This window comes from Capra hircus, chromosome 1 (genome assembly GCF_001704415.2).
Source record: "Capra hircus breed San Clemente chromosome 1, ASM170441v1, whole genome shotgun sequence".
NCBI classification, from domain to species: Eukaryota; Metazoa; Chordata; class Mammalia; order Artiodactyla; family Bovidae; genus Capra; species Capra hircus.
Genome location: NC_030808.1, coordinates 135,504,126 through 135,518,103, shown reverse-complemented (window position 1 = coordinate 135,518,103; position 13,978 = coordinate 135,504,126). Strand labels below are relative to the sequence as shown.

General features: G+C 45.2%; 1 protein-coding gene across 1 annotated transcript in view; it reads left to right on the top strand.

Moving 5' to 3' along the window:
* BFSP2 (beaded filament structural protein 2) overlaps positions 1–13,766 on the top strand; it is a 74,771-nt gene extending 61,005 nt beyond the window's left edge. The window contains exons 5-7 of the mRNA XM_018051235.1: positions 7,607–7,738; positions 11,017–11,237; positions 13,483–13,766. Of these exons, the coding sequence (XP_017906724.1) occupies positions 7,607–7,738; positions 11,017–11,237; positions 13,483–13,486 (357 nt within the window). The 3' untranslated portion in view covers positions 13,487–13,766. The remainder of the gene's footprint in view (positions 1–7,606; positions 7,739–11,016; positions 11,238–13,482) is intronic.

Below are 13,978 nucleotides of genomic sequence, written 5' to 3'. Positions count from 1 at the left end.
TGCAGAATCCTAGTTTCCTGACCAGTGGAAGCACAGAGTTGCCTGACCTTGGCAGTGGAAGCACAGAGTCCTAACCACTGGACCACCAGGGACCTCCCTGTCACTGGTCTTTTTACTTACTTTATGGTGGTTCCAGCTAGCTTTCAAAAGTTGTTGTTAGCCTGTAAGGAAGTGTTATATAGGAGCCAGGGGCTAGAATTTGGTTCCTGTAGCTGTGTGCTGTGGTGGTATGACCCAGCTGGTGCAGCTGGGGGCAGGTGTGGAGAGTCAAGAGTAGGAAAGATGAAGAGGCTGTCTCACCCTCTTCTTTACCTGACCACCCAGCACAATCACAGGTGTTGTCGAGGGCGCGCCCAGGTCCTCACCTCGTATATTGCATTTTCATCCCCACGACTGGTCAACACCCAGTTGACCATCAGGGTATCGCTCGCCATTACAGCCTTGTCCTCACACCTTCTACCAAGAAATCTTCACTCGCTCACTCATTCAGATGCTGTTTGTCAAGCACAAACCAGGCTCTAGGCCGTGAGCTTGGTGCTGTGGACAGAAAGTCCCTGGCTTCAATTCTTGGCCATTTCTGGCACCTGATTCTGCTGATCTCAAAGCTGTCTTGAATATTTCTTAACAGTAGCTCTTTCCCAAAAAAAGCATAGGGATCTTACTTCTAAACCAAGAGATCTGCAAAGACAAGAAAATACAAATCTCTGGGACATTAAGGTAGGGTGGCTTGTATTCAACATTTGGTCTCCTGGCAGGGACAGAGCAGAGGTGAGCCTTCTTAGGGATGGGGTGATCTCCATGAACCAGAGCAAAAACGCTGTCATTTCAACTTTTTCAATAATTACTTTAGGAAGAAAAATCTATTTTTCTCATCAGAATACTCCTTCTTCCTGAGCCTCTTCTGCTTCTTTCATCAGCAGGCACACTTGCACACTACCAAGAAGGCAGGGGTCTGCCAGACCACGTGCTCCCATGGGTTTTCTTTGGCAGCTTCAACTGAGGCTGTGAATTACTCCTGTACCCTAAAGAGAGCACCTTCAGCAGCCAAACAGCTCTTGTGTAAATTCAAGAAGAGACTTGGCTCAGCCAAGCCAGGCCAGCTCTTCTGCCAGTCTTGATGTTTCACTGAGGGAGACAAGAACTTCTTTTTAATTCCCACTAAGGAGAACCCAAGTCCTCCTGGGTGGCATCCAGCCTTCTCCCTAGTAAATCCTACATCTGGCTGGGGTAGCTGCCTGGCAAAAGCTTTCCTCAGCTAAATAGCATTTATATGACACTTGTGACTATGAAGTGCCTTATAATTATAATAATGACAGCTAGTCCTCCTAATGAAAAGGAGATTTGATTTAATTCCATGGTAGATCTTACTCTACTGCAGTCCCAAACCTGTACCTGGGACACATTGTTGACCTTAAATAAAGGTCATTGGGTGTGTTCTAGGGATAAAAACCAGTTTAGGTGCCTGGGATGGAAGTTGAGGGGCGAGTACGAAGTTGTTCCTGCACACAAGGTGGTACACCCTAGTGTGAGGTTAGCTGGGGAGCAGGGGGGAGGTAGTGGACAGAAAGACCACTCTTCCGCAAGACAGTGAGCCGAGCCAGGAAAGCAGGAGCTTATTAAGGGTTTACCAAGTGCCAAACAGTGTCCAGAGCACTTGAAAGGCCTGTTCTTGTTTCCTCTTCCTAACCTGAGATAGCTACTGTGATTTCATCCATTATATAGAGAAGGAAACTGAGGCACAGAGAGGTTAGATAAATTACCCAAGATCACAAAGGTAGGACATGGCAGAGTTAGGATTCAAACCATGTGTTCTAACTATAGAATCAACATTCTTCACTGCTAGGCTGACCCAGACAGATCACATGGAGTGGGTGGGGAGCTGGGAAGCAGGGAGACCTTGATTCATCCTCTTTTTTAAGGATGAGCACAAGTGACATCATGTGTGAGGTTGGGAGGGCTTTGTCTTGAGGAACCAAAAGGTTATGCCAGGCTTCTGTCAGGATCTTTCCAGGCCACAATTCTGTGCTTTCCCTGTGGATGTGAAAATGAAAGTGTTTGTTGCTCAGTCATTGTCCAGCTCTTTGAGAGCCCCTTGGAGTGTAGCCCACCTGGCATAAGATTCCTCTGTGGAGCAAGATCAGAAACCCCTGCTTCTCCAAGGAACCCATTGCTTTCCCTTTCTCTATGAAAGTGACCATAATGAGGTCAGTGTCATCCTGTGAGATCTGAGAAGCTTAAGGGCAAGGATGTGAGCAAGGACGTGGGCAGACCGATGTTCTCATTAAGCTGTTTCCCAGCTGCAAAACCCAGAGAGCTTGTGAGACTCCAGAGCCCACGCAGCAACTGCTCAGGGAAAGGCGGACTGCACACGTCCACCCTTGAGTGCTCAGTTGGACTCATGTTCAGTGCTCAGCTTGGACCCGCGTCACTGTTCTCCATACTGTGCCTCTCTTAAACTCTCACTCTCCCCTCACACCACACAATCACCACTTCCGAGTCACCTTTCCAGTACCCAGGGTGTTTGGAGGAATGGCAGCGCTAACCAGCAAAGTGTGGAGATGGATCTTTTCCCCTCCAATTGGATGGCTCTTTACCATCCAATTCTTCATTCTGACTTCCTTGACAGCCTGCTGCTCTTTTTCTCTCACATCCATCCTTCATGTGCAACACCATGCCAATTTGTAACAGTTAATTTGAAAATTTTTACCATATTTCAGAATGCCAAAACACTCTCCTGCCCCAGAAATATTACTGGAGTGTAAACCTGAGTAGCCCAGCTCCTGCACAGTGGAGCCAAGGGTTCAAGCTGGTTGGCAAGCCTCAGGACACACGTCCCAGCAATGGCACTGAACCACAGATCAAGGGCCTCCCTTCCCATGCTCAGGGGCTCGAAACACACACCTGCTATTTGGTGTATGAGGAGAAATCCGGAGGTGCTGGGTCAACGTAAATCTAAAAGCCATTGGTAAATAAAAAATAAAAATAAATAAATAAATAAATAAATAAAAGCCATTGGAGAAGAACATGTTATACTTTTAGGTGAGTTAAAACAATTGACTGTCCCCATATGAAGGGCAAGTATCATTTGCGGCAAGCTGATTTAAGAAGGTTGTCATTATTGTTCAGTCGCCAAGTCGTGTCCAACTCTTTGTGACTCCATGGAGTGCAGCACAGCAGGCTTCCCTGTCCTTCACTATTTCCTGGAGTTTGCTCAACCTTGTTTGAGTCAGTGATGCCATCCAACCATCTCATCCTCTGTCACCCCTTCTCCTCTTGAGAATGTTGGAGATGTGATATAAAACAATATCTAAACCCATAGGGATCAAATTAGTTTCTTTTTCTTTCCACCTTAATTTTTAAAATGGTGTAAGAAAGTTTCCATTTCATGCTAGGATGTCACTAACACTTCTCTTATGTTTATTAATTCTACCTTTCAACAAAGAGAAAAGCAGCTTTGAGATTCAGCAGCTTGGCAAGCAGCATTTGTTAGAATGCAATCAGTGGCTTGTTTTCATTTTATTGACTTTTCAGTTATCTTTTATCTTTGGCAAGTAATACAGTTTATCAGTTTCTGTAACAACCTAGAACTTTGCTTCCAAGGACCAGGCATCGCATGGAAGTTTTAAATGCACATTCCTGGGATCTGCTCAGGACCTCTTGACTCAGAATCTGAATTTTCACAAGGTCTCCCAGATGATGCGGCCACACATTAATATTTGAGAACTTCACTGCAGATCACGTTTTTAAAGACATTTATTTACAAAGAAAAAGTGAAGTGATTCAAATAAAAACGGTTTGAATAAGTATTCATATATGTGACAAACCATGCTCGCTGTCTAAGAATACTTGGGAAACATTTGGGTACAGCATTTTGCTAATAAAACTGAGACATGTGGATTCATCTCTCCAGAGACCAGTGTGTACCACTGAACCACAGACTACATGATCTGAACGCAGTAGAGGGACAGTTCATTCCTTGGCCAGCAGCTTTACCGCAGGCCTGCCACCAAGGAACTGAAATGTGCCTCCATGGGACTGGACTTCTCCTCGTGCCCAGCTCTAACTCATGCTGTGCTGGTGACATTTCCCAACTTCTCTCTGCAGGGAAATGTAAACACATGTATTTATGTGCCAGTCATAATCATATTACTACTTCAGTTCAGTCGCTCAGTCATGTACGACTCTTTGCAACCCTGTGAATCGCAGCACGCCAGGCCTCCCTGTCCATCACCAACTCCCGGAGTTTATCCAAACCCATGTCCATCGAGTCAGTGATGCCATCCAGCCATCTCATCCTCTGTTATCTCTTTCTCCTCCTGCCCCCAATCCCTCCCAGCATCAGGGTCTTTTCCAGTGAGTCAACTCTTCACATGAGGTGGCCAAAGTATTGGAGTTTCAGCCTCAGCATCAGTCCTTCCAATGAACACCCAGGACTGATCTCCTTTAGGATGGACTGGTTGGATCTCCTTGCAGTCCAAGGGACTCTCAAGAATCTTCTCCAACACCACAATTCAAAAGCATCAATTCTTCAGCACTCAGCTTTCTTCACAGTCCAACTCTCACATCCATACATGACCACTGGGAAAACCAGAGCCTTGACTAGACGGACCTTTGTTGGCAAAGTAATGTCTCTGCTTTTGAATATGCTGTCTAGGTTGGTTGTAACTTTCCTTCCAAGGAGTAAACGTCTTTTAATTTCATGGCTGAAATCACCATCTGCAGAGATTTTGGAGCCCCAAAAAATAAAGTCAGACACTGTTTCCACTGTTTCCCCATCTATATCTCGTGAAGTGATGGGACCAGATGCCATGAATGTTTTCTGAATGTTGAGCTTTAAGCCAACTTTTTCACTCTCCTTTTTCACTTTCATCAAGAGGCTATTTAGTTCCTCTTCACTTTCTGCCATAAGGGTGGTGTCGTCTGCATATCTGAGTTTATTGATATTTCTCCAGGCAATCTTGATTCCAGCTTGTGCTTCTTCCAGTCCAGCGTTTCCCATGATGTACTCTGCATATACTACTTAGAGGTAACATAAAAGTTTCTGTTGATGTTTTCTTTATGTTATTTTAGAAATAACAAATTTTAAGTTAAAATACTTTGTTTTTCCATTAGAACCTATAACTTCAGTGTGACTTGCTATTTCTTACAAAATCTGCCAGCCATTTTAATAATTCTGTCATCAACTGTAGTGTCACAAAATCAGAAAACTGCTTGATTATTAATATCAAATTAAACAAAAAGTCACTCACATTATAGGAATGAGGACAACTCCACTGTGAATTTTGGTTGATATTTTTATTGACTTTAATGAGTTCATTCATCAGGGTTATGAGTGACTTCTTTGTGAATCACATAGTAATTTTCAAATACTGGAAGGATAGCCCCTCTAATTTTTGTGACATTATCAATGCAACAGCTATAGACATGACCCACTTTTAAGTTTAATCTGCATTATTAACACTTTCTGCATCCCTTTCTTAAGTCTGCACAATCAACAAAACAATAATTCAACCCCTGATTTGTAGTGTTTGCCAGTTTCCATGGTGTAAGTACTCTCACCATGGCTGATTTCAAACTACAAGCTCAGTCATGTCTGACTCTTTATGACCCCATGGACTGTACCCCACAAGGCTCCTCTGTACATGGAATTTTCCAGGCAAGTATACTGGATTGAATTGCCATTTCCTCCTCCAGGGAAGCTTCCCGATCTAGGTATCGAACCCACATCTCTTGTGTCTCCTGCATTGGCAGGTAGATTCTTTACCACTGAGCCACCTGGGAAGCCCATTAGTTATCATTAGGAGTATTCAACTATAGTGACTTTTGCAAACTCATTTGTTAGCTACTATTCCTTGTTACATATAGAAAATATACAGAGCCAATATTTGCACACTTTTAAGGTTCTAAAAACCTCCACATGCATAACTGATAGGAGCCTCACAGTGACCCCAGGAGGCAGTGATCATATGCTTATCATTCCCCACCCAACGTCATCTAAGGGTACAGACTGGAACTCAGAGAGGATGAATAATGGGCCAGAGATGCACAGCCATGGGCCCACCAGTCAGAGCTGAGCCCACGGGTTCTGCTGTCCTTCAGCTGCTCCCTGGCATTTAATGGACATTTTAGTTGAGCTCTTAATAGACCTCAAACAGCAAGAATTAGCAGAACTGCTACTGAGATGTGAGCCTTTTGATTTGGGATTTTCTAGCCAGTCAATTAGGTTGGACTATTTGGGTGTAATTCTATAAATAAGTATTCATATGTGGTAAAGAGGGGAAACTCAGAAAGCCAGTAACCTAGGAGAGAAAGCAGTTTATTTTCTCCTACATCATTGACCTGGAGACCTTTCATCAGACTGCACTGAAGAAACATGAGGGAGAACTCTGGTGTTTTCCCTTTTCTCCAGCAAAGAGGAGTAGCAGTGACCCGCTCTCTTGAATGTAGGAGGAATCAGAATGTGTCCATCTCGCTCTGGGGAGAAATACAGATCTTCCCCCCGTATTCACAGTGGTGGTCAGATGGATCTTTACAGGAAAACAGCAGCTTTCAGGTCGAGTTGGTTCACCCCTTGTAGGACAATTGCAACGCTGGAAGGAATTCAAATTTCCAAAGTTTATCATGGTTACAACGCCTACATTTTTTATTATAATCCTTCCTGATGACCCCTTAGCACTGGGTTTTTTATTATTAATTAATTTGGGGGGGTGCACTGGGTCTTCTTTGCTGCACACAGGCTTTCTGTAGTTGTGGCAAGTTGCAGCTACTCTTCGTTGCGGTGCACCACCTTATCTTTGCAGGGGCATCTCTTGTTGCTAAGCATGGGCTCTAGGCACACAGACTTCAGTAGCTGCAGCATGTGGACTCAGCAGTTGTGACTTGCAGGCCCTAGAGCACAAGGGCTCCAGTAGTTACGGTGCATAGGCTTGGTTGCTCCCCAACATGTGGAATCTTCCCAGGCCAGGAACTGAACCTGTGTTCCCTGCATTGGCAGGCAGATTGTTAATCACTGAGCCACCAGAGAAGTCTGAAATGCCTATGTTTTGACTCAGCAGTTTACCCCTCAAAGATCCCCCCCATGTATGGAAAATGAGGGATTGCGTCATTGTTCATAACAGGCCAAGACTGGAAACAAGCTAAGTGTCAATCAGTGGGAAACTTCCAAATAATCACAGTACTTCCAAGCAAGGTAATATCATGCAACCCTTAAAAAGAATGTAATTGATCTACATGTACTGCTATAGAATAGTTTCTAAAAATGTATTAAGTAGCAAAGCAAGGAGGGATGCTCATGTGCATCTGTTTATAAATGAACGAAATAGCTCTGGTAGGGGATATAAGAAACTAGAAACACAATGAAGTAATTAGGGCACAGGAAGAAAAGGTGACTTTCTACTATATATCCTTTAGAAGATCTTTTGTATTTTATTCTATTTGCATGCATTATATGTTCAAATTACTTAAGTGTTGGAATACAAGTTCATGTGAGCACCTATTAAAAAAAAAAAAAAAAGTGATTTTTAAGTCAAATGGCTGTTTCCAAGAGGGTGAGAGGGAACCATGGCTCCAGGCTGTGGCTCCTCTGCTCACTCCTGACTCTCCACAGCAACAGGCGGAACTGGCTCGCAGGGCCCAGACCCAGGAAGAGAAGCTGGCTGCAGCCCTCAGGGTGGAGTTGCACAACACTTCCTGCCAAATCCAGAGCCTGCAGGCTGAGACGGAGTCCTTACGAGCTCTGGTGAGTAGGCCAGGAACAGTCCTGGCCTTTTCTGTGTCAAGTTTAACTCTCGACTGTCGAACTGTAGTTGTATGGGTTTCCCATCTCACAGCTCATGAGAGTTTTGAGGCCTGCAAAGGATCATCTGATACTGAATGCCAAGCGTAGTAGGTAGAGTTAGCACCCCAGATCTTACCAGCAAATAATAACCAAATCAGACACTGATCTATATTTATTTCTACTAATCACATTTTGCCACCTGTAGACATACCTAGGATGGGAATCTGACTCAACATTCTCATATCCTGTAAAGTTAGGAAGATTTAAATAAGATAATATGGTAGCCTCTGCTTAACAGTAGTCATGATTCAAGATGACGTCTTGAGCAAGAATCTTCCATTTCAGTCACAACAGTCAAAAGAGAGTACAGAAACTTGTTTCAACAAGACTCAGTCCAATTTAGAAAGATATTTGTTTCTTATATGCCATATAAAAAGCCAGATTCTAAATTATAGGACTACATAATTAGAACTACTAAAAACTGTTAAAGATGCATACCATTTTTTAAAGGTGTTTACTGGTCAGTAAAGCCCTTCAGTTTGCAGGGCTTGGTATATGGGAAGATGAGAAGAAAGTTTCAGTCTAGTGGGGAGATAGGACAGTAAGTGTAACCATAATACAAGTGCTGTTATCTAGGCAACACACACACACACACCTGCTCTGTATCCGGTCCTATCTTATCTCTGGGGTTATAGAGACCAGGTTCCTGCTCTTAAGGAGCTCAGCATCTGATAGAGGAGACATGCCCCTAAGAAGCTCAGCCCACTTCAAGGGCACGTGTGTGCTTGGGAAGCTGTGAAACCCAGAGAAGGGACCCCCTAATCCAGCCTGGTGGTGGCAGGCACAAGAGGTTTCCTAAGAAAGGTGACCCCTGATCTTGGACATGGGGTAAACAGGAGTAGCCAGGTGAGGAGGAGGGGGATACAAGCAGATTTGGGCTTTAGACAGCACACTGTGGCTGCTGTTAGCAGTGGGGTGGTGGTGGTGGGGCGCTGTGGTGCAGAGGAGGAGGAACTACAGTCAGAGGAAATGAGCTGGGAGGCCACGGAGGTTCCTCCGGATGAGAGGCGATAAGCATCCATCCAGGGTATTGGTGGCTGGAGCAGAGGGGGCACAAATGGGAAAATGTTTCAGAATATACAAGAGGCAGGACTCTGATAATTGAATTTGGGAGGGAAGCAGGATCAGGGGCATATCTTTCCCTGGTTTCTAGCTCCTGTTGAGTTCACCAGCTGGAGCACAGGAGAGGAGGGGCCAGCAGGTTTGGAAGGAAGCCAATGGCTTCATTTTGAACACCTTGATTTGAGGTGCCCACAACCTGTGTATATTTCTAGGAAGAACCTCAGTAGCAAGTCTGCATGGGTGGGGAGACATCTGTGCTGGACACATCAACACAGGAGTGACCAAGTCGTGAGTCTGGTAGAGACCAACCGGTGCGGCTCAGCTCAGAGAGAGACGGGCTGAGGGTAGGGCAAAGGGGCCGCTGGGGAAGAAGAACTAGCACAGTGTGCTACCCAAACACTAAGGAAAGACATGCCGAGGGTATAAAGACCAGAGACACTATTTCTGACTGTGGAATGTGGGAAGCGTGCAGGAGGAGACAGCCTCCCAGCAGGACAGTAAGTAGGGGTTCACAGAGGAAGGAAGGGGCCCAGAGCGTGAGCAGTCAGGAGCAAAAGGGCTTGCAGGCAGTTCAGGGAGAAGACTGCAAAATTTCTTTGAAGAAACACCTACAGACTGCCTCCTCTGTGTGTGTGTGTGTGTGTGTGTGTGTGTATTTCTCTCTCCTTTCGTGTGTGTGTGTGTGTATTTCTCTCTCCTTTCGTGTGTGTGTATTTCTCTCTCCTTTCGTGTGTGTGTGTATTTCTCTCTCCTTTCATGTGTGTGTGTGTGTGTCTGTGTGTTTCTCTCTCCTTTCGTGTGTGTGTGTGTCTGTGTTTCTCTCTCTCCTTTCGTGTGTGTGTGTGTGTATTTCTCTCTCCTTTCATGTGTGTGTGTGTGTGTCTGTGTGTTTCTCTCTCCTTTCGTGTGTGTTTCTCTCTCCTTTTGTGTGTGTGTGTGTTTCTCTCTCCTTTCGTGTGTGTGTGTGTTTCTCTCTCCTTTTGTGTGTGTGTGTGTGTGTGTGTGTATTTCTTTCTCCTTTCGTGTGTGTGTATTTCCCTCTCCTTTTGTGTGTGTGTGTGTGTGTGTGTATTTCTTCCTTTTGTGTGTTTTTTTTTTTTTTTTTTTTTTTTTTTTTTTTTTTTTTTGTTGTGTGTTTTCTCTCTCCTTTTTGTGTGTGGTGTGTGTTTTCTCTCTCCTTTCATGTGTGTGTGTGTGTGTGTGTCTGTGTGTTTCTCTCTCCTTTCGTGTGTGTGTGTGTGTGTGTATTTCTCTCTCCTTTCGTGTGTGTGTGTATTTCTCTCTCCTTTCGTGTGTGTGTGTCTGTGTATTTCTCTCTCCTTTCGTGTGTGTGTGTGTTTCTCTCCTTTCGTGTGTGTGTGTGTTTCTCTCTCCTTTCGTGTGTGTGTGTGTTTCTCTCTCCTTTTGTGTGTGTGTGTGTCTGTGTGTTTCTCTCTCCTTTGGTGTGTGTGTGTGTTTCTCTCTCCTTTTGTGTGTGTGTGTGTCTGTGTATTTCTCTCTCCTTTCATGTGTGTGTGTGTGTGTCTGTGTGTTTCTCTCTCCTTTCGTGTGTGTGTGTGTCTGTGTATTTCTCTCTCCTTTCGTGTGTGTGTGTCTGTGTGTTTCTCTCTCCTTTTGTGTGTGTGTGTGTGTGTGTGTATTTCTCTCTCCTTTCGTGTGTGTGTGTCTGTGTATTTCTCTCTCCTTTTGTGTGTGTGTGTGTGTGTGTGTCTGTGTGTTTCTCTCTCCTTTCGTGTGTGTGTGTGTGTGTCTGTGTGTGTCTGTGTGTTTCTCTCTCCTTTCCTCTCTCTCCTCTCACTCATCTCCCTCTATTTTCTCTCATCAATCTTTCTCCTAGGCCCTCCCTTCTGGTCTTCCTCCCCTCTTTTTCTTCCTCCTCTCCCTCTCCACCTCCGCCCCCATAGGAAGGATCAGTGAATTAGACTAAACAAGACTCTGGCCTCCCCCAGGAGGATTCATTACTTCCCCAATGAGCTACCTCCTTCGGTCAACGTAATCGTCCTGGGAGAAACGGACAGACCAGGCCAAGGCCAGCCCCTCGCACTGCTCTGCCCACTTCCCTCTTCCCAGGGCCTGTCCGTCGGCCTCAGGCTTGGCCCCCGTTCCCTCTCTTCTAGAAGCGAGGCCTGGAGAACACCCTGCACGATGCCAAGCACTGGCACGACATCGAGCTGCAGAACCTGGGAGCGGTGGTCAGCAGGCTGGAGGCGGAGCTCAGGGAGATGCGCGCGGAGGCGGAGCAGCAGCTGCAGGCCCGGGAGCACCTGCTGTCGCACAAATGCCAGCTGCAGCGGGACGTGGCATCCTACCACGCGCTGCTGGACCGCGAGGAAAGCAGGTGCGTCTCTGCTCAGCTTTGTTAGGAGAGGGGTAGGTACTCATAGGTTTCGATTAAACATTTTCTCAAATACTATTGAAGTAAGTAATGTAAAAAGGAGAAATCACCTCCCAGCACACCCCCTCAACTCCCACAGCCTGACTGTCCTCCCAGGATTTTTCCATTCATATGTCCATAGTTTTTGTCTTCCCTGGTGGCTCAGTGGTAAAGAATCCACCTGCCAAGGAGGAGACAAGTGTTGGATCCCTGGGTGGGCAAGATTTCCTGGAGAAGGAAATGGCAACCAACTCCAGAATTCTTGCCTGGAAAATCCCATGGACAGAGGAGACTGGGGGTACAGTCCATGGGTTTGCAAAGAGTCAGACACAACTTAGCAACTAAACAACAACACAATATATAGATGAATATATAGTATATACTTATGTGTGTATAAATATATGTGTGGATGTCAGTATATATTCATGTATACAGACATATAGACACACACCTATAGACACACCTATATGGTTCACACTTAACTCATACTACATGGTAGCTGTTAGCAATGCTTTCTGCTGCATGTTGCCGCTGCTGCTGCTGCTAAGTCGCTTCAGTCGTGTCCGACTCTGTGTGACCCCATAGACGGCAGCCCACCAGTCTCCCCCATACCTGGGATTCTCCAGGCAAGAACACTGGAGTGGGTTGCCATTTCCTTTTCCAATGCTTGAAAGTGAAAAGTGAAAGTGAAGTCGTTCAGTCATGTCTGACTTGTAGCGACCCCATGGACTGCAGCCTACCAGGCTCCTCCATCGATGGGATTTTCCAGGAAAGGGTACTGGAGTGGGGTGCCATTGTATGTAGTAAGTCCTTATTAATGAAGCTATAAACCAACACTCCTGAAATATGCCAAGCCTGGGCATCTTTTTAAAAATGCAAATTCTGCTTCTGTAAGTCTGAGACAGGACCTGAGACTCTGCATTTCTGACAGAACTCTCAGGTGATGCCTGTACTGCTGGTCCACAGACCACACTTTGAGCAGCAAGGGCATAAACCATGTTCACCTGAAAGTTTCAGAAATGAGGTAGGCTAGGCTGCTCATGCGGAGAAGGCAATGGCAACCCATAAAAGACTTTCTCTTTTATCTCATTAACCAGAGTCTGCTCACATGATTAGACCTACCTGCAAGGGAAGCTGGGAAAGCAACTATTTAGCTTTTCCAGCCTCCATAGTGGACAGAGGTGAGAGGTTGGGAATGACATGTGTACTTCAATGTACATATATGTGTGCATGTGGTATATATACATTTATGTGTCTATGTGGTACATATACATATATAACACACATATATTCATATGTGTGGTATATATACATATACACCATGCACGTATATATGCGTCTAGCAGTACTTTTTTAATGGGTAAGGACACCCTGAAGCACAGGCCTGAGGCTTGGGGCTCAGCTTCCTTGCCAATTCTTTAAGGAAATTCAAGCCTTTCTTTCATCATAATTCTATCTTCATGCCCTCCAAGGTCCATTCTATGGCACACGTTGAATGAGAAGTAGAATAGCAGGGCTAAGAGATGACTTGTTGATTATGTAGTACAATGGCTCATGATTCCAGAGAGAATAAGAAGTTCAGAGCAGAAAAAGATTTTCCCATGGTCCCACGGGGTGGCAGACCTGGATCCCAGGTGTCCTGGCTCTCACTGTGGTCTGTGCCATCCCCTTCTTAGAAGGTGAGAAGGCCAGGAAGCAACCTAACACTCACTCCTTTCAAACGAAAAACATGGCATCCAGCTCCTGTTTCCATCTGTCTTTTTATTGGATTGATTTCTGTTGATTATAAAAGCTAGATGTTTGTAACAACGCTAATTTTTTCAGGTGCATATGAATAACTGAAACGCAAAAGTAACAAGATAGGTTAAATTTACTTCAAGAACTCCATCCAGTGAGTGCCTGCTATGTGCCAGCACAGTCTCAAGCTCTACGCTATCTTCATTTCCCCTCAAAACTCTGCCAGAACCACATCATTATCCCCATTTTACAGACAGGAAACAAAATCAAAGACAGCTTAAGTCATTTACCCAAGGTCACACAGCTAATAACCGTGGAGGTAGGAGTTGAAACTCAAACTGTCTTGTTCCAAAGGCCAAATTCTTTCTGTGAAACATCTACCTTCCCTATAATCCTATTGTGATGTCTTTACTAATTTTCATCATCCATGGCTTTTCTCACTCATGTGTTTTTGGGGTTTTGTTTGTTTCAGCTAATGGAGAAATACCCATTTTTCATGAAGAAAATGCTGGCTTCCTCACCAAGTGACCAATGAAGTTCCCTGAGGAATTCCCCCCCACACCCCCTTACACCCCCAACCCCCATCTCCCCTCACCCTTCCCAATGCCCACCCCAAGCTGGATTTCCTGGTTGGTTCAGCTTGAGCTGAAAAGCTTCCTGGAAGAGGAGAGGGTCCTGCTGCCTTAATTCAAGTAGTCTGTAGCTCGAGCAACCTCCCTTGCCCCTCTCAAATAAATGCTTTGTGTGTGGCTTCCAGTCTGCCCACCTTGTTCAACCCACTATCAGATAGAGATGGATATCACTTTACCTACCTGGCCTTCCCTCATGGGGCCATTCTTAAAGGCTTCTAGAAGGGTCCTGGAGCATGATGCCATCTTCCTCATTATTCAAGGGTCAGCTGCTCGTGGGTTTATCAACATAAATGTGCTTCTGGGGTGAGAGTTGTGCTCAGCATACCAGATTGCCAC